At 41.1% G+C, this 19315-nt stretch overlaps 1 protein-coding gene across 5 annotated transcripts in view; it reads right to left on the bottom strand.

The window, feature by feature from the left end:
• The window catches only part of Ccdc141 (coiled-coil domain containing 141), a 172335-nt gene extending 153259 nt beyond the window's left edge, over nucleotides 1–19076 (bottom strand). For 2 of the 5 annotated variants that reach the window (XM_031370744.1, XM_031370741.1), the window contains exons 1-2: nucleotides 18827–19072; nucleotides 16710–16832 (exon numbers count right to left, since the gene is read on the bottom strand). In XM_031370744.1, the coding sequence (XP_031226604.1) occupies nucleotides 16710–16832; nucleotides 18827–18928 (225 nt within the window). In that variant the 5' untranslated portion in view covers nucleotides 18929–19072. Of the gene's footprint in view, nucleotides 1–16709; nucleotides 16833–18826 lie in introns of all 5 variants that reach the window. The other 3 variants (XM_031370746.1, XM_031370743.1, XM_031370745.1) reach the window with 2 other exon arrangements.
• Nucleotides 19077–19315: the final 239 nt, after the last annotated feature.

The raw sequence follows: 19315 nt of genomic DNA on the forward strand, positions 1-19315 counted from the left end.
TGTGATCACTGGGCACATCATTCTCTGTATTGTCCTTTTAACTTTCAAATCATCTGTGTTCTACTGGTTTTCCCAATCTCTTTTCCCTCTTGTGGTTCCCTATCTCATTTCTAGACATCTGCTCACATGTAACTAAGCACATATAAAAAAACATTACAATCTGGGCCAAAGGAGATAGCTCCACTGGTGAAGTGCTTGCTGCATAAGCACTGTGACCTGAGTTTTACCCCCAGTACCCATATAAAAGAGCTGAGTATAGATGGTGTGGCTGTAATCCTTGTGCTGAAGAGGCAGAAACAGGGAGATTGCTGGGGCTTGTAAGTATATCAGGCCTACACTACTTGGAGGAGTTGCAAGCCAATGAGGAACAAGTCTCCAAAAACGAGGTAGACAGCATTTGAAGAATGACATCTGGAGTTCATCTCTGTCTTAGGGTTTTACTGCTGTGATGAGACAACATGACCAAGGCAACTCTTACAAAGGCAAACATTTAGTTGGGGCTAGTTTACAATTTCAGAGGTTCAGTCCATTATCTTCAGGGTGGAAAGCATGGCATTGTGCAGGCAGACATGGTGCTGGAGGAGTCAAGAGTTCTACATCTTGATCCAAAGGCAGCCAGGAAAAGACTCTCTTCCACACTGGGTGGAGCTTGAGCACTAGGAGATCGCAAAGCCCTCCCCTATAGTGACACGCCTCCTCCAATAAGTCCTATCTCCTAACAGCACCACTTCTCATAGGCCAAGCATATTCAAACCACCACAGTCTCTGACCTCCATACGTATATTTACATAGGTGCATGCACATTTGTGCATAAGTGTGTGCATAAACACACATGCATCTATGTACGCATGAACAAACACTAGATGCTAGGATCACTGCTGCATGATATTTGATTACGCCATGAACCCCAAGATTGTGTTATTTACTGGAAAAAAAAAACCTGTTTCTAGTTGTGGCGTTGCTCAGTCCTTAGCACACACAAACAATAAAAGTAAAGTCAGTTTGTAGAAGTAAGCACTCATGTTTCTAAGTGATGTCCAATTGAATGGTAGACAAAGTGATGAATCAGAGAAAGATCTGACATTATATGATACGCCCAACACTTACAAAAAGAGAGAGGAAAGGGAGGCTACTTGAGGGACAGTGCAGAGAGAGAGGAGGAGGCAGTTTTACTGGAAGAGTTTCACAGAGATGGGTTGAAAAAAGAACAAACTAGACACAGGTAAATACAGAATGAGCCAGAGAATGAGAAGTAGCTAGAAGATTAGAACAGATTGCCAGAGTTAATTTGAGACCAAGCAGAACAATTCAGTCAGAGGCCAAAAAAGAAGCCAGATTGAATTAGTCAGCTTGGAGAGGAGTTTGAGCCAGAACAGCTGAGTTCAACCAGCCAGCCAGAGCTCAGAAAGAACTCAGCAACAAGTCTTAGGCTAAAAACATTCTAGACCTAGATTTGATTATACAGAGACTAGAACCTTCTAGCACTACGTCTAGGCTAGCAGCTGGAAGCAGTAAGGTCTGGAGATGACAGTTACTAAGGAGAATAAAAGTTACTTTTACAGATCCACATATGACAAAGAACGTTCATCATTTGTGTTTCTGAGCCCGGGTTACCTCAATTTGATATTCTATGGTTCCATCCTTTTTTTTTTCTCCCTCTACTAATTTCATTGTTCCATTTTTCTTTAGAGTGGAATAAAATTCCATTATATGAACCACATTTTGCTATCTGTTCATGTATTGATGGATATCTAGGCTAATTCCAGGTCCTTGTTATTGTGAACAGAGCAGTCAGATATCAGGAAATGGCTGTCTTTCTCTTGGGCTCACTGCCCATTCTTCTTTGTGCTAAACTGTGAACTTTTGTGTTTGATAACTGACTATCTAGCAAATGTTAGCAGTGACCACATATATAGCATATCCTGATTTCAAATGGGCAGTGATGTAATTCATTGGGTAACCTTCATTCTTATTCTACAGGGTTAAGGGTGTGGGATAATCTTTGACAATTCTCTTACTCTTTATGTAAAATAAATTGATACTGAAATAACTTGTTTATAATTGACTGGCAAAAAAATCATTTACACTAAACAAACATACTGTGCTAAGAACTTTATCAAAGACTTTTAAATTTGATTCATGTTGCTATTTCCATCAGAATTGTAGTGTAAATCTCAATGTTAATAGCTTTCAATTACATCTTTAAGTTTAGAATTTTCCCATTCAGCTGTACCCTGTAAGTAATTACAAAAGAAACTGTCATGAAACTATTTTGTCGAATCTACCCCCTGCTTGACTACCACCACTAAGCCCAATCTGGAGCCCAGCACACAATCTCCTGGCTCTAGCCCATGTCTTCTACACCAATGGAGTCTCATCTTTTGATGCTTAACAGGGCTCTTTGTGAGGTTTTGTGTATCTTGTATTTATTTATCTCAGCAATGTTGCAGATCCAGTCCTCTGAATTCTTAAAACTTAATCCTTAAGCCAATCTTACAGGATAGGAAGCACTCACATTCAACAGATGCCTAAACAGTATCAGAAATAACCAATGACCAATCCCACAGTGGCTTATGCCAGACCCAGTCATTGCTACCCAAGTAATTGTATTTTGACTTCTAATGATTTTTAATTTTAACATAGAGAAAAGGTTTTACTAAATATTTACCTCATTTATACATGTAGTGTTCATAAAGCTTAGCATACAAAGAATTCAGTTGCATTGTTGTCCTTTCGTCTTCTGCTTCTCCTCCTTCTCGACCCTTCCCTCCCCTAGTAGCACCTTTCAATTTTTAATATCCCCTCTGACATTTTGACCTCACCTACCTTTTATCAATTCCCCCTGCCTCTCCACTCCATGGTCTCCTACCTAGTTTAGTGTTCTATGCCCACTCTTACACTACCTTTTTATACACATATAAACATTAGAGTTAGGACCTGCATAAGAGAGATAACATGTGGTTTTGGCTTTTCTGGGTCTGGGTCACCTAATCTAATATTCCTGCAAATGTCCTAATTTCATTGTTCTTCGTAGCTGCTGACTCTCAACCCTAACACATTACTTCCTTCAAGATCCAAGATCCACTTGAGCTATGCTTTCTATCAAGCTACCCTTCAGCACTTCATAACATACAGTTTTTCATATATTATCTTGAAATATCTACATTTTGACTACTAATAATACATCCTTAAATGAACTTGGGTACGGATGACTGGGTCAGGCATAAGCCACTGTGGGATTGGTCATTAGCCATTTCTGAACCTGTTTAGGCATCTGTTACATGTGTTTCCTGTCCTGTAAGATCAATTTAAAAATTATGTACTCAGTTCAGGATGTGTAGAATGTTTGGGGCACAGTAGATGGATACAGGGAACAGCCATTATCATCCTTAAAGCTTTTCAAGGAGAAGAACTTATTAAATGTTTCACATTTATAACCCCATGTGCACAAACCCTGAGCCATGCACACAAAGGATATCACACAGGAATACAAGGGACCAACAAGCTGCTGATATTTTATCAACTATAGAAATAAATTACTTTCAAGTTTAACTAGTTGATTACTATTACTATCATCATCATCATAATCATCATCATCATCATTTGTTTGTTTGCTTGTTTGCCTTGAACAAAACCTCCTCTATTAGAAGCAATGCCTGGTGCTGACCACTGACTGGCCCAGAGCAGGACTTTCAGGATTGAGAGCGGTCCATTCCTCTATACTTCACTAAACTCTTCTGTAGACCAGTTGTAAATCTCAAGTGATAGAGAAATGTTTTCTCTTAGAAGAAAAAGAAAATCTAGCATTAATTCTTTGACTTCTTTTGTTTTTTTTTTTTTTTGTTTTTTTTTGTTTGTTTGTTTTTTTCGAGACAGGGTTTCTCTGTATAGCCCTGGCTGTCCTGGAACTCACTCTGTAGACCAGGCTGGCCTTGAACTCAGAAATCCACCTGCCTCTGCCTCCCAAGTGCTGGGATTAAAGGCGTGCGCCACCACTGCCCGGCAATTCTTTGACTTCTTAATCTTAACTATCCATCACCTTTTCCAGGTATATAGTTTCGGGTGTGAATCTGAGGACAAGCTCACTTCTTGAGGCATTCAGATGATGATGTTGCCAGCCTGGCTGAGAGACTTCACAAAATATTTCAACCTTTGCTCTATTTTTACATCTAATTAAAAGAAAAAAATAGATGGAACACGCCAGCTATTAGATACCATATTTGCACTACTCCCATTGTTTATTATTCAACATTTGGACCATTATCTATGACATGACTGAAAACTAGTCAGATGTGAAATATATATAAATGAATTAAGCAATACAAAAATGTCCAAGGTTTCCAACCACAGAAAGCACATTCTCCCTTGTCATTACAATACTCATTACTCAAGTAGCAAAACCTTTAATGATCTGTTGGCCAACATTTAGCACAATTAAGCAAAAACATATTTAAAAAACGATTTCAGTTATTTTTAGAATCTGAATTGCATTTAGTCCCTGATGCTATCATCATTACATCACATAACCATGAGAAATCCACTGAGCAGTATGTGAGCCATGAATGAACAGCAGACAACAAATTAATTACACATAAAAGTATTAATGAAATGTGCAGTAATGCTGCCAGAAGTGGGAACCAGGCCACTCGCCATTTAATTACAGTTGTCTGCTGGTGGCTTTTCAAACTGTGGTAACACACAGTTTTTCTCTTCATGATTTCAAACTATTTCTTTTAAAAAATTTAAATTATATTTTAAACTATAATTCTAACTATATGTATATGTGAACATCTGTGTGGGGGTAGGTGCAGGCGCATGCAGGTGCCGACAGAGGTCAGAGGCATCAGATCCCCTGCATCTAGAGTTAGCTGTATTGATGTGCATGCTAGGACTCTAACTCTGAAATGGCAGTCCCTCTTAACCACGGAGCCATCTTTTCAGTAGTTTGAAAGAACTTATTGTTTAAAGCAAACTCGGTTTCAAACAGTCACAAAACACACACACACAAATATATTCACACACATACATATGCTTCTTAGCCACAGATACAAACGCATTCACAGACATTTACACAAAAGTTCTCAGAAGTATTGCATTAGAAAAATATTTTTTTATTCCTCCTATAACCATGCTCAATAACACTGCTTAACTAATTATAAAAATTTACCATTGGAAAACTTTTTTAAAAAAATAATTTAGCTTCCCTGACAGAAGTATCAGGCCATTGTTTCCCCTTTCAGGACTTACACAGCACTGACTCTTCCGAAATTCCCCTTGAGCTAGAAAACAAGGCAGAGAAACCTCAAGAGGTCGGCTCCTCCATTCTCCAAGTCTACCATACTGGATACACGGCGACCACTAATCATTTGCGAGGGGTAGGTTAAAGTCACAGTATCTCACTGGTCTGATGCAATATTTCATCTGTAATTTTAAAATGATTACTTGCTAAATGGTAATATTTGGTGTATATTGGAGTAAATTAAGCATATTATTAAATTACTTTCACTCGTTTCTTTTTTTATTTTGCTTTTTGATTGGGTTTGGTAATTTATGCTTTCAAAGACTCGGTTCATTTCATCTAAGCTGTTGGATTCATGTACAGACAGATGTTCTTGGCACTTTCTCATTATACATTTAATGACTACGGGATTCATACTAAGGCCTATTCTTCATGTCTAATATTGGTAACTTTTCCCTTCTCTCTTATTCCTTCTTGGTCTGGCTAGAGGTTCATCAATTTAATTGACCTTTTCAAAGAGCTGGATTTGGCCGTATTGATTTTCCTATTGTGTTTCTGTTTTCAATTGCATCGATCGCTGTTCTTTGTAGTTTCCTCCCCTCTGCTTGCTTTGGTTTTAATTTGCTCTTATTTTTCTAGTCTCTTAAGCTTAGATCAATTTAGGGTATTTATTCTTTCCTAGATAAGCATTTCACTCCCCAAAATTTGCACATGCCTCCTCCACACTTTGAATTATAAATGTGGCTGGCCCTTGCAGCTTATATTCTATATTCCTATTTATCTCTGCTCTAAGAAGTGTGACGCTCTAGCAAAGCATTTTCTTTTCAACACATTAATAAAAGTTTAATAGCTTATGGGACCACTGGACCAAAAACACTCAGGCACTCAGAAAGCAGTAAGCAATAGCCTTGGGTACTGTAGATTTCTCTAGTTTCAATTATGGAAAACTCAGGGTGTGCTTTGGGTTGACTCTTCACAGGGAAAAAAATCATTTTATAAAATTGAATCTAAGGTATCCAGGTCTTCAGTTTCCAGTCTAATGACAAGGCATTCGGCTTTCTTTCAAGACAATCAGATCATCATCTGGACGATATGAGCTATGGAGTGGCCTTCTTTGAAATCTCACTTTCCTAGCTCAAGTTAGTGGCTGAAATATATAGTGGGGACTGAAAAGCCAGGGTTTAACTTTACTTACTGGGCCAAGCTCTCCCCACCACCGTGTTTCTCCAGTTAGTGGGTACACCACAGAGGGGGTTGGGGAAGGGTGTCAACTCACCCTAAGTACTTGAGTGAGCCTGGAACCTCTGTTTCACTGGTTCCAAGTTCAAGCAAGTCAGAAAGGAAACTCTCTATATTATTTCCACTAACATGTTTGTAGTCCTCTGATAGAATGAACGTTTGCCAAGAATTCTGAGGAGTAAGTAGGAGCTTAGGGCAGGAGAGCAGAAGTCCACATGCCACCATGCTACAGTACAGGGGCTGGGAGGTGCAGGTAATTGAGAAGTCAGGGCTAACTGTGGAGTTCATCTTAGTCTCCTGATGACTAACAGCTAGATGGATTTATCATATAAATGAGAGGCAAGTCATTTTAAGATCCTTTGAGCTTGGCACATTTATACATTATTACATATTAAACTCAAAGTTGCATTTGAGCTAATACTAATTAGGCAGGGATTGTAACGAACAAAACAGAACAGAGAATCCCTTCATTTTCAGTTACACAGAATGCATACTGGGGTCTTTTCCTAAACAGAAGGGCCTGTCACCTTCTAGCTAGAGTTTGACAGGCACATTGCTATCCTACACTTAATGAAACCCAGCATATCAAAGTTGGAACTCAGAGATGACATGCCATGTTCTACCACCGCTCTCTGCATCACAAGGGCATCTCTGCTTCCTGAACTGTCAGATTCCATCCTGACTTTCAAAACCAAAGACCAACAGGCTGTCTGTCATTGCCAATAAGAGCTATGGGTTCTACTTTTATTGGTTGAAGATTACATTTTTCCAGAGGGCTGTCTTTTAAATAAGTACTTTATGGGTCAGAGGCTGTAAGGTTACGACCTCAAAAAAGCTAGTTGTGACTAAGGAGATGGAGAAGTAGGTGAAGCATTTATGGAACAAGGCTGACAACCCAAGTCAGGATCCCAGAACCTATGTGAAGTCCAGCAAGGCACAGTAGAGCACATATATATCAACTATAAGGTCCTACACAAGGATTGGAGACAGAGACAGGAGAATGCCCAGTTCATAGGCCAGCTAGCCTGACTTACATAGCAGTGAATGACAAGGGATCTGTCTCAAAAAAAAAAGACACCCATGATTATTCTCTGACCTCTATATACATCACCACCCACACCCACACACATGAACAATTATACACATATACACACAAAATGAATGTGTCACACACACACACACACACACACACACACACACACACACCTTTAATTGTCATATACATGGCAAATGTTTCTTGCCCACTCCCTGGTTTGCCCTTTGAATTTGTCTGCAGTGTCTGGATCACTCATACTCGCTTCTTAGGCAGTACCAACTGTCTTCTCCATCAACTGTTATCTGATTTCCCTGACAGAATCAATCCTCCTTGTGCATATAATATTTTGCACATATCTCTGTGTATAGAGTTATAATTATAAATCTTCCCCTCTTGATCACGAAGTTGTAGCGGGATATACAGCAAACATCCAAGTGTCATTACAGATAAAATCTCTGTTTGGATGCACACTCATCCATTTATCCTTCAAGAACTGAGTCAGACAAACCTCAGAAGTGCACTTGACCCTCAACAGTACATCCATACCAGCTTCTGCTTTAGAGAAGTCTGGTCATATTTCTCAACGGCTTCTTTATAAAAAGTCTCATTTTCTTCTGCCTGTGATTATTCATGCATGTGTGCTACTTTCATTGTCCTTAGAAGATGTTGAGAGCTGCTGGTATCCTTTGGCCTCATTCTTTGTTGCTATGCCATAAGCCACCCTAAATTCAGGTTGTCCGAAGCAGTCATTTATTTACCCAGTTAGGGAAGGAGACAAAGGAGGCTTTCTGGATTCCACAGAGGCATGGTGAGATCACAACTGGGGCTAGAGAGTCCCTCACATGGCTGGCAAATCACTTTCTTGTTAGTTGGGATATCGACAGATCTGCTACCCAGGAGCCCAGTGACATTGCTGTTTGGGCCTCTACAGGGCTGATGAGATCTCTTCCCTGTGGAGTATATGCTAAGTGTCACAGTTCTATGACATGGAACACAATATCCATACAAATCATGGATATAAATGTAGTCAGTCTCTTGAAGTTGAGCCCCCCACAACAATATACTACATTGTGTTTCTCTACGCAGGGGAGTGGTCTACATACCCTGATGAGAAGGGCCATAGACCCTCGGAGGAGGGTCAGGTACCTTAAAGGATTTCTAGTCTACCACAATCTAGCTTTGGTCTAAATCTTCCCAGAGTTCTCAGAAGGGATGTCAGTATCTACTATAACCCAGACATGGTCTGTTTCCTGAGAAATGAGGAGACCTCTCCTTCCTACTGAATCAGAGTCATTTTATTTCTCAGGACATAGACATATGTAGATATACATGCTTGGGCCTCATGTGCCTCATAAGCCCTTTCAGCTATTGCCCAGGATCCCAATGTTTACACCTGAACCAAGAGCTAAGACTCTTCCATCTCTGTGTCTCAAAATTGTCCCCCTCTATAGTTTCTGTACTTCTAAAAATGAGCGCACATCAATATTTCATCAATAATGGATACTCTTTCAATTCCTGCCTCTCAGAAACAAGTCATAGACTCTCTAGGATCTACTAAATTAGCATTTCTGCTATGGCTTGAATGTGTTTCCTCAAATTTAAACTCAAAATGTTGGGAACGTAAACCCTCATGCAATAGTATTAGGAACTGGGCCCTTTTAGAAGAGAGTAGGTCATGAGGTCTCTGCTGTACAGATGGGTTAATGTCAATGCCAGGAAAAGAGTCTGAAGAAGAGACAGTTCCATCCTGTTTTGCCTTCCCCCACTTCTCTCCTATGAAGACACAACTCTCTTGTCCTTTGGATGGTGCCACAATAAGATACCATCTTGGGAGTAGAACTCAGGCTCTCTTCAACTGTGAAAAATAAATTTCTGTTCTTTACTCTGACTGCAGTATTTTGTTATAGTAGCAAAGATGGACTAAGATAAATTCTCCCTTCTACTTATATGAACAGCATGTTACCAGATTATCCATGGCATTTTCTAGCTCTAAAGTATCCTACTCAAAATTAGCCCCCATGGTCACTCTGTAGCACATATTGTTCCCTGGAATCAAGTACCTTGGGAAGGAAACAACCTGCTGACTAGAATACTTTAAGTGAGACAAGGAATGTCACCAGGAAATTAAAGTGGTTATCAGTTGTGAGAATTTTAGGTTTTTTGGTTTTTTGGTTTTTTTTCGGTTGGTTGGTTGGTTGTTTTCAGTAGAGATGTTTCTTAATAGGAAAACATAAGAAAAGTTCTCCAAAACTTCTGCCTTGTCCCTACCTTATCTCATTGACCTCATTCAAAATGATCACCGAAACATAAACCAGAAGCTTTCCATGACTAGAACACCAAGGCACAAACCCGTTGGTTATCTCCCTTTAATGTTCCGGATTCATTGGGAGATTGACATCAAGACCAATTATGGATCAAGATATTTACTCTCATTAATGGGAAAGAGGAACTGGAAGACAAGACTGTTCTGGCTTTCTCCCACTTCCAAAATCTGGGCCCCACCTCAGAACCGGCCTGAAAGAAGAATTAGATTAGGGGCATGACTGTCATGGACTGAACTAGAGTCTGCATCTACTAGGTGCAGATGTCTGGCCTGGTCAGCAGCAGCAGAAAGAGGAGAGAGCCATTCATTCCCCAGCAGTGGCCACTCCTTCCCCTCATGTCTCAAGCCAGCCAGGTAGCACATTCTTCTCACTTGGCTAGAACAGAAAGTAGAAAGGTCAAGAGAAGCCTCCCTAGTTAGAACCAGCTTTTCAGGATTCCAAGGCAGAGGACCTGAAGCTCTCCAGTAATCCTTCAGGCACTAGATTAGGACTGCTGGGTTCCTGACTCGAACATCAGCTAAGGAATTAGAAACAGCAGCAACGGGGTAAATAAATAAATGAGAAGCAATGTCAACTGAGCAAAAAGCAAAAACTCTTCCTTCTTCCATATCTTTTTTTGTAATCTGCTGCTACTAGGCGATACCATCCACATTTGGGAAGTGTCTCCTCACATCTGTTGATCAAGGCAATCGAGGCAATTCCTTACAAACACCGCAGGCCAACCTGATGGAGATAATCCTTGAATTGAGGCTCCCTGTTCAAGTGGCTCTCAGTTGTGGCAAGCTGACATTTAAAGCCAGCCACTGCATCACCCAAACTACTTATTTTCTGCTAGGGGAAATGTTTAGTGTTTCCTCAGAACCTGAGCATGGAAGGGCCATACAATCCAGCAACTGCGCTGCTACATGGCAGACAGAAAGAACTAGAGTTGTGTGTTCCAAGCAAATGCTTGTATCAGTGTTGATTGCAGCATAATTTACAGAAGACAAAAAGGAAACAGTCCACATGCCCTCAGACAGATGACTAAAAAAACATCTTACAAGTTGAACGTCCCTCATCCTAAAAATCTGAAATCAAAAGTACTTCAAAATTTGGGGTTGGAGAAAGAGCTCAGTTGGTAAGGTGTCTGCTGAGCAAGGCTTAAGACATGAGTTCAAAATTCTAGTACCCACGTAAAAGCTAGGCACAGTGGGTGACCTCTGTCTGTAACTCTGGTGCTAGGAAGTAGACACAGGTGGGTATCTGGACTCATTGGTCAACCAGCCTAGCCATATCAGTGAGCACCAGGTTCAGTGAGAGACCCTGTCTCAAACACTGACACAGAGAGTAATGGAGGAAGACACCTGACAACAAACTGTTTCCACAAGCATAGATCACACGTGCTTGTACACTTGTACACATATCCACATAAACACATACACACACACACACACACACACACACACACACACACACACACACAGTCCTACTTTCCTTTCTGTCACTATGATAAACATCATGACCAGCTTTGGGGAGGAAGTGTATAGCAGGCTTACTATCATCCATCATGGAGGGATGCCATGCCAAATAGTTCAGGCAGGAGTCTGGAGGCAGGAACTGGTTGAGGGGCCACAGAGGGACACTGCTTCTCAATTGGCTCCTCATGGCTTGCTCACCCTGCTTTCTTATTCAGCCAAGGACCATGTCCCAGGAATGGTACCACTCACAAGCTAGGCTAGCCCACATCAATCATTAATCAAGTAAATCACCCCAGAGACTTGCTGACAGGCCAATCTGAAAGAGGCGTTTTCACAGCTGAAGTTCCCTCTTTCCAGATGATTTTAGTTTGTGTCAAATCAACAGGAAAACTAACCAGTCCACATATTACTCCATAATCGAAAACTTCCTTAAAAGATTGATTTATTTTAAATATATGAGTACACTGTCACTGTCTTCAGACACACCAGAAGAGGGCATCAGATGCCATTAGAGATGGTTGTGAGCCACCATGTGGTTGCTGGGAATTGAACTCAGGAAGAGCAGTCAGTGCTCTTAACTGCTGAACCATCTCTCCTGCCCCCAATCAAAAACTTTTGAGCACAGCCATGACATAACAGTTGGAAAATTCCATCCCTGAACTTCATAGACTATGGTCAAAATGCAGGCATACTAAAAAATACACCAAAATCACCTTTATTCTACATGTGTAAGGTATTCCTGAAATATATGAATTTTGTATACATACTTGGGTTCAATACTCAAGATATCTCATTGCACATATACAAATATTCCAAAATCCTGAGAACTGAAAAGCTGGAACATTTCTGGTCCAAGCATTTTAGATAAGGGATATACAACCATTACAATTTATTATTGTCCTTCCTTCCTTCATTCTTTCATTCTTTGTTACTCATTATTCAAGAAGAAGTGAAATTCTTGTACAAAATACATGGGAATATCATATGAGAAGAAAACAAGCCAGGCAAGAAAAGTCAAATGTAATATTCCATTTGTATGTGGTATCTACAACAGGCAAATTCATAGACAGAAAAAATAGACTACACTGGAAGCAGAGACAATAATTACTTCTTAGGAGATACAGAATTTCTGTTTGGTGTAACTTTTAAAAAAATGCACAGTTGATGTTTGTATACTCTGAATGTAATTGGTGCTACTGAATTGTACTCATATAAGTGGTTAAGATGGTAAACTTTATATTGTTTATGTTTTGGTGCAATAAAACACAGTTTTAAATCCATTCTGAGAAAATTCTATAGCTTAATTGCAGTAATTCACACTATCCCTTGTTTAAGGCAAATTTTAATATGAGGATTTTGGCTTTACTACTCATATGTTGTATTCATAGCATGTCTGCTTCTAGATCAGTAATCAGAAATAGGATGAAGATCAGCCACACTGGGCCAGAGATCTCATCTGAAGCAGGAAACCACTAGACTTCTGAGAGTCAAATAAGAGGTGGAGTGGGTGGTGGTTGGTAACCTCTCTGAAGGGTCCCGTGCCCACAACAAGGAGCTGGTGCCCAAGAGTGTCTTGACACTCTATAGCATTCCTTTGGACACTTAGATGCTGAGAATAACAGCATCCTAAGCAACATCCCAAAGGACCCTCCGCCTCTTTGTCTCTGCCATCGACCACTCTGGGCTTACCTGGGGGCACAAAGTCAATAGCAGCCTCAGGCAGGTTTTCATCTCTTCTTCTTCTTCCTGGATGCCTTCTTTCTCATTGGAAATAATTCAGTACAGTGTGGGAATCTAGAAGCCCTGGGACTTAAACCTTTTCTGCTTGATTGTTTCCTCTACTGGAAACCAGGGAGTGTTTTTTTTTCCCTCTGGATACTCCAGAGGGATGCTTAAGTACATAGCTGAAGGCAAAATGAAATCCCTCAGGACACAGACATCAGAAGCATTAGAAACACTAAGGAAAATCATGTGTTCCCAACATTATCCCCTTATTCTTTGCTGTGAGGGTTTGAGATAATTTTTAATGGAAGGCACAAAATAGCTTTTCTAGTAAATGTTCACATTAGTCTGATATATTCATCATTAGCATAATAATTATTCCATTTTCCCTCTTAAAGGCAGCATGTACTTCCATACGGCATTACATTTGCCTTCCCAGATCTTCTTTTTGGAAGTGTAAAGGTAATTGTTATTACCCTAATTTTTCAAAGATATACCCTCACTGCAGAAGATGAGTGCTACGATCGACAGGAAAGGGTTTCTCTCTTGATTCCTACAGCCTCCCAGAACCTCTTCCAGAATCCTTTTCATTAAAATTGGAACATACTGCAGGGTCCTCCTATACACTGAGAAAGGACTAGAAATGGCACCAAATATTAAATATGATTGGCTTCTTGAACTACTAACTTCCTTTTCCTTTGAAAACCTCATATTACAATTAACATGATATCAACAATTTTCTGCCTCAGGTTAAGTGGTGATGGCCCTGCTAGCATAATAAGTAGTCAATTAGTTGGGATCCATTTGAGACATTCAATTCCCATTATTTTTAAGTTGGCAAATCTGAAATAGAACCCAAACTCCTTCACAATTTCCCCCTCTCTCTTTTTTACAAGCATTAAACAAAAAATTAAATAGCAGTATAGCTTGAAAGATAGACCTGATAATTAAACTACTTGGGAGCTGAGCTGGCTAGGTTCCTAGCAAACAGATGGGAAAGGTACAGTATGAGAGATGGCTATTCAGAGCCAAAATGTGTTTTCATCTGAGAGCTTACATTTTAGACCCATTTGCAGGGAGGTCGAAAATGACTGCAGATTTCATGGCACATAATGATAAAATCCAACAGATACAAGTCTCTGGTCTCCTAGCTCCTTATGCAGATAAAAAACCTGAAGTTCAAAAGACTTAAGTAGTTCATCCACAGCCTGAAGTCTGTCCTAAAAGAACCAGATATTTAGAATCTAGAGCCCCAAAATTCCCCGAAAGGCAGACAGAACCTCTTAAATGGAACCCCTATTTCCAGCTGAGATCCAGGGTGCTTTCAGACATAGAAGTAAGAGCATTGGTCCATCTAAGAAAGTATGTCTTGTAGTGTTTTCTCAAAGATATGAGAGATGAAAAGCCATAGACCCCAGAGGCCCAATCTGCTATGAGCCATCTTTCATGATTCATCAGTGAACTGGAAAGTACCAGGCAGCATGAGTTAGTGGGAACTGAGAAAGGAATGTAGGTTTAGGTCCAGATTACCTCCCACGAATGTTGGCAGGTGCATAGAAAGGAGATGGGGACCCATGGACTATGGGGAAGCAAACCTCAGGAATGAACAAGGAATGGTACTGGGTTTCTGTGGTTCCTAGAGCAGAAGTTTCAAGAATGCATTGAAGCTTTTTTGTAGCAGGAAGACTTTAATGTCAAGTTACATTAGTTTATGACATGACTGAAACCACACAAAGGTCTTTTGATTCCTGGTCCAGTGTTCTTTCACAGTATAATGGTGTTTTGTTTTAGATGTTATTTCTTTTCAATACACATAAGACTTCGCGATGACCAGGGTCTGCTACCTTGAATGACAGCTCAGCTCAGACACCAGAGTAAGGAGTTGTCAAACAAGGGAGTAAATATCAGGTTCTGGAGACAGTCTTCTTCAATACTGGTTCATCTATCATCCTCTCAGTCAGTTTTATCCAATTAATTACTACTTTTCCCACAGTCTATAAGTCAGATGCAGTTTAGACCTGACTGAATTAGAAATCAACCACATGTTTCAGCCTAGAAGCACAGAGAAGCCAGTATTATTTAAGTCTAACATCACAGAGCATCCTGGCCATTTCAGGACTCTGAATCTTCACCAAGCCTCTTTGATCTTTTTTTTTTTTTTTGGCTTTTCGAGACAGGGTTTCTCTGTATAGCCCCGGCTGTCCTGGAACTCACTCTGTAGACCAGGCTACCCTTGAACTCAGAAATCTACCTGCCTCTGCCTCCCAAGTGCTGGGATTAAAGGCGTGCGCCACCACTGCCCAGCTCGCCTCTTTGATCTTAACAAAGACATCTATTTGCTTGCCTCTGCAGCTCATGCCCGTAGAGAACTAGCTGCATCCTACTGCCCTGTTAAGAGGAAGGCAACCTGGGATTTCACTCTCTGCCTGTCATTGTTTTGGAAAGGTTAAGGTTGTTTCTCTTTCAGCTTGTAGTCTCTAAGGGAATCCCACAGATCATGAAGCAAAGGCTGCGATCTGGAACCTCATAGTACACGAAGTCATCCTCTGGGTGAGGAGCATTGTCTGCCTCTGTCTCTCTGGCTCTCTCTGTGTCTCTCTGTCTGTCCCTTTCTCTCTGTCTCTCTCTGTGTCTCTCTGTCCCCTCACCCCTTTCTTTCTCTCATCTGGTTGGCTCTCTGTAGAGTTCACTGTGTGAATTAAGAGTGATACTCCACATTCATGGCCTGCACTCACCCATGTGTCCTGTCTGCTAGTACCCAAATCAAACAGATATTAAACACAGAATGAAACGCACTATGACATCTCTTCGAACAAGGGCCTGCACATTTTCACCTTGCTGGGAACCTCATAAATTATGTATAGCTTTGCCCTTACTTGGCATCCAAAAATCAGTGTTAACTTTACATTTTTAGCTAGTTGCAATGTATTGAGTCTAATTTTACTATGTCATCTGGTTTCAATAATTCTTAATACTAAGCATAAATTCAGGAATTTTTAAAAAAATGATTCATTTAAATTATTCTTATCAGAAGGTCACTTTAGCAGCAGAAAGATTAGGTCTGATGTTGTGTGTTGGTTGGTAGCTTAATGCATAGAATGAAATTGTTTTCACTGAGGTGGCCAGTGGAGAGGGATCTCTTACTGAAAAGATGGTGGAATATTATCCCTCTGCATTTCCTATTGCATTTAGGCCAAATTTAAAAATACAACTTGTTTTGTATTTTACATATGTGTCTATGTGTCTGTCTGTCTCTGTGTGTGTTCTTGTGGAGGCCAAAGAACAACTCAGGTATCATCCTTAGGAGTACCATCCACCTCATTTGAGATGGTGTCTCTTACTGGCAGGTAGCTCACCAATTAGGCTGGGCCAGCTGGTCAGCAAACTTCAGGGACCCTCCCACTTCCTGTGCTGCTGGCTGGCTTGCCTGATGTTTTCCCATGGGCTCTAGGGATCCAACTCAAGTCCTCATGTTTGCAAGGCAAGTACTGGACCAACTGAGCTGTTTGTCCAGCCCTTGTTATTTCTTTCCTAGGCTGATGCTTATGCATGGCAGCAGCAGTTTTTCCATTCACTAACAGCATTGGATTAAAATGGCCAAAGCGAGTCACAACAGTGGGAGCAGGGGAAGGTGAGAATTGGCCTCATCTTCCTTTGGAGCATTGACTTTGCTTCAACTCTGGGGCTCTTACCTTAAGCTTGGCCAGAAGAAGCTCATGATCATGAAGCAGTTTTTTGGTTTCATCTTGACTGCTCCCAATTTCTAGGAGATTGGGCTTTGATTCAGCCAGTTGGAGTTGTACCCATTTGCCACACTAAAAAGAAAATGTGAAGTGAACTTTTATTCTCTCTCCCTCCTTCTCCTCTTCCCACTATTACACTATGAACACTTTCTCCTTCCACAGAGATAGCCTGACGTGTTGAAACACAACAGGTCTGATGCAAACTTGTGCTAGGTCTTCTTTTATCCCTAGAACACATTTTCTCACAGGGGTGGGGGAGGTTTGAATTCTTTAAATTCCCAAATGAGAAATGTGTGTGTTAGATGATCTGTTCTTAACCATCCCCAAGTCTCTGGACAAATTCACACAAAACTTCTCTAGACAGTGCTCGCTCGACACTTCACACAGGTAAAGCGGGATGGAGTTTCACTACAGACCAGACCCTGGCTTCTGCCATCCATCAATACAGACTTTGCTCTCTAAAGAGGCTGAAGTGCCTTTTATTTGGAGATGGCAGTGGGATAAGGGAGCCGGAGAGAGGACAGTGAGTGGCCTTTCTGAGAAACAGAATCCAGCTTAAAAGACTTTCCTATATAGTTGTTAAGTTTGTGTGTTTGTTGTACCTCTGAATAACCATAGGTTATTCTCTAAGTATCGTGACTCTACTAAGTATCTAGTAAGTATCTAGTAAGTTATTCTATAAGTATCTACTCTATGAGTATTTTAAGTTTGAGGAAAAGTATTGTTTACTTAAAAAAAAATGTCATAGATTTGCTTCTCTTCCATCCCTGCTGGAATCTGCACGTTGCCCAAAGCATTTTTTTTTTTTTTTTTTTTTTTTTTTTTTTTTTTTTTTTTTTTTTTTTTTTTTTGGTGGTTTTTCGAGACAGGGTTTCTCTGTGTAGCGCCGGCTGTCAGGGAAATCACTCTGTGGACCAGGCTGGCCTCGAACTCAGAAATCCGCCTGCCTCTGCCTCCCAAGTGCTGGGATTAAAGGCGTGTGCCACCATGGCCCAGCATGCCCAAAGCATCTTTAAATCATGTACAAGTGACCTGATTTCACTGGGGAAGCCTCACACCTTGTCGGTCCCACTCACACCTCTGCAGAGGAGAGGTAGGGAGTGAAGCTGAGGTCCCGTTTGTTGTGCAGAAGTCTCCCAGTACTGAGAACCCCACCTTAAGCAGAACCCTGCATTCTATGCTTCTTCAGAGAACCGCTTTGCTCAGTGTCAAGTTCTGTTTTCCTCCTACACATCTTCATATTACTAGAAAATTTCGCAGCAATTAAATTCAATGGGCCTTGTAGCTAGATTTTTTTGTTTGTTTACTTTTTTGTCTTGGGGGGGTTCTTTTGGGAGGAGTTGTTTTACCAGGTTTGCTTTCATTAAACATGAATTTTTTGGGGTGGCAAATCATCTAACAAGCAAGCTTATATTCCAGAGGATCTTTCATGATGATTTCAGTTACAGGAACAAAATCATGGAAGCTTTCTACAGCCCAAAATCACGTGTGGCCATCTTTGCAAACAGCTAGACATAAAATACACAGTTAAGCACCAACTCTCTGCAATTTCCTGTTCTCAAGAGGCAATTTACTATATAGTCTGTGGCCGTCTCCATCCCCCTATAGAGGGAGAAGTATTTTTCCACTTTTCCAGTGAAAACTGGTTCTGGAGGGCACTTGCGGAGGCTCTTGGTGTTTCCAGTTCTTTCAGGGTCAGGACAGTGCCCAACTCTGACCTGCCTCCCCCATTCTCCATCACATCCATTCAGAAATCACAGGCACTGTTCTGGCCACCAGCCTCTCCTTCACCTGGCATTCATGAGCCCCCATCACATGTGCCTTGCCTTTAAGGACCAAACTGAAAGTACATAGTGAAGTTTGTTCGAAGGCTCCGCAGACAGCTTTCTAAGCTGAAAAAGCAGCTGGCAACTTGTTGAAACTTAGCAGTCCTCTGTCACTGATGTCAGTGGGTGAAGATGACTTATTATTTGTCATCTGCTTTGCAGTGCATTATCCTCGAGGGCTCTCAGCCACTCCACAAAGAGCCCCCCAGCTACACAGAGAAAAGAAAGCCGAGAGTTTACCTTGACAACGGCTACCACGATCTTGGAGTCCCCAGCTTGCACCGCTACAGAGCTGACAGTGGTGCTGGAAACACCCACGTGGGGACTTTTTTTGCAGGACATGGCTCTTTAGAAGTAAGGTTTAAACCCCCGAGCAGCTTTGGTAGGGATGCTGTCTGCCGGTCATGTCAGAAGGCTTTCATGAGGCTACCGGACTCATTCGGGGAACGCTCTCTGTTCACACTGATTACCCGGCCAAAAGGAAAGAACAGGAAGTTAAAAATAGACAGCCCCATTGAGCTTATCGAGAGGGAGGGGGAAAGGGGAGAGAGAGGAAGAGAGAGAGGAGAGAGAGGAGAGAGAGAGGAGAGAGAGAGAGAGAGAGAGAGAGAGAGAGAGAGAGAGAGAGAGAGAGAGAGAGAGAGAGAGAGAGAGAGAGAGAGAGAGAGAGAGAGAGAGAGAGAGAGCGCCACACCCCTAGTGTGGTAACAGTAAGTGCCTGTTATTTCA

This window comes from Mastomys coucha, unplaced genomic scaffold (assembly GCF_008632895.1).
Source record: "Mastomys coucha isolate ucsf_1 unplaced genomic scaffold, UCSF_Mcou_1 pScaffold15, whole genome shotgun sequence".
Taxonomy (NCBI): domain Eukaryota; kingdom Metazoa; phylum Chordata; class Mammalia; order Rodentia; family Muridae; genus Mastomys; species Mastomys coucha.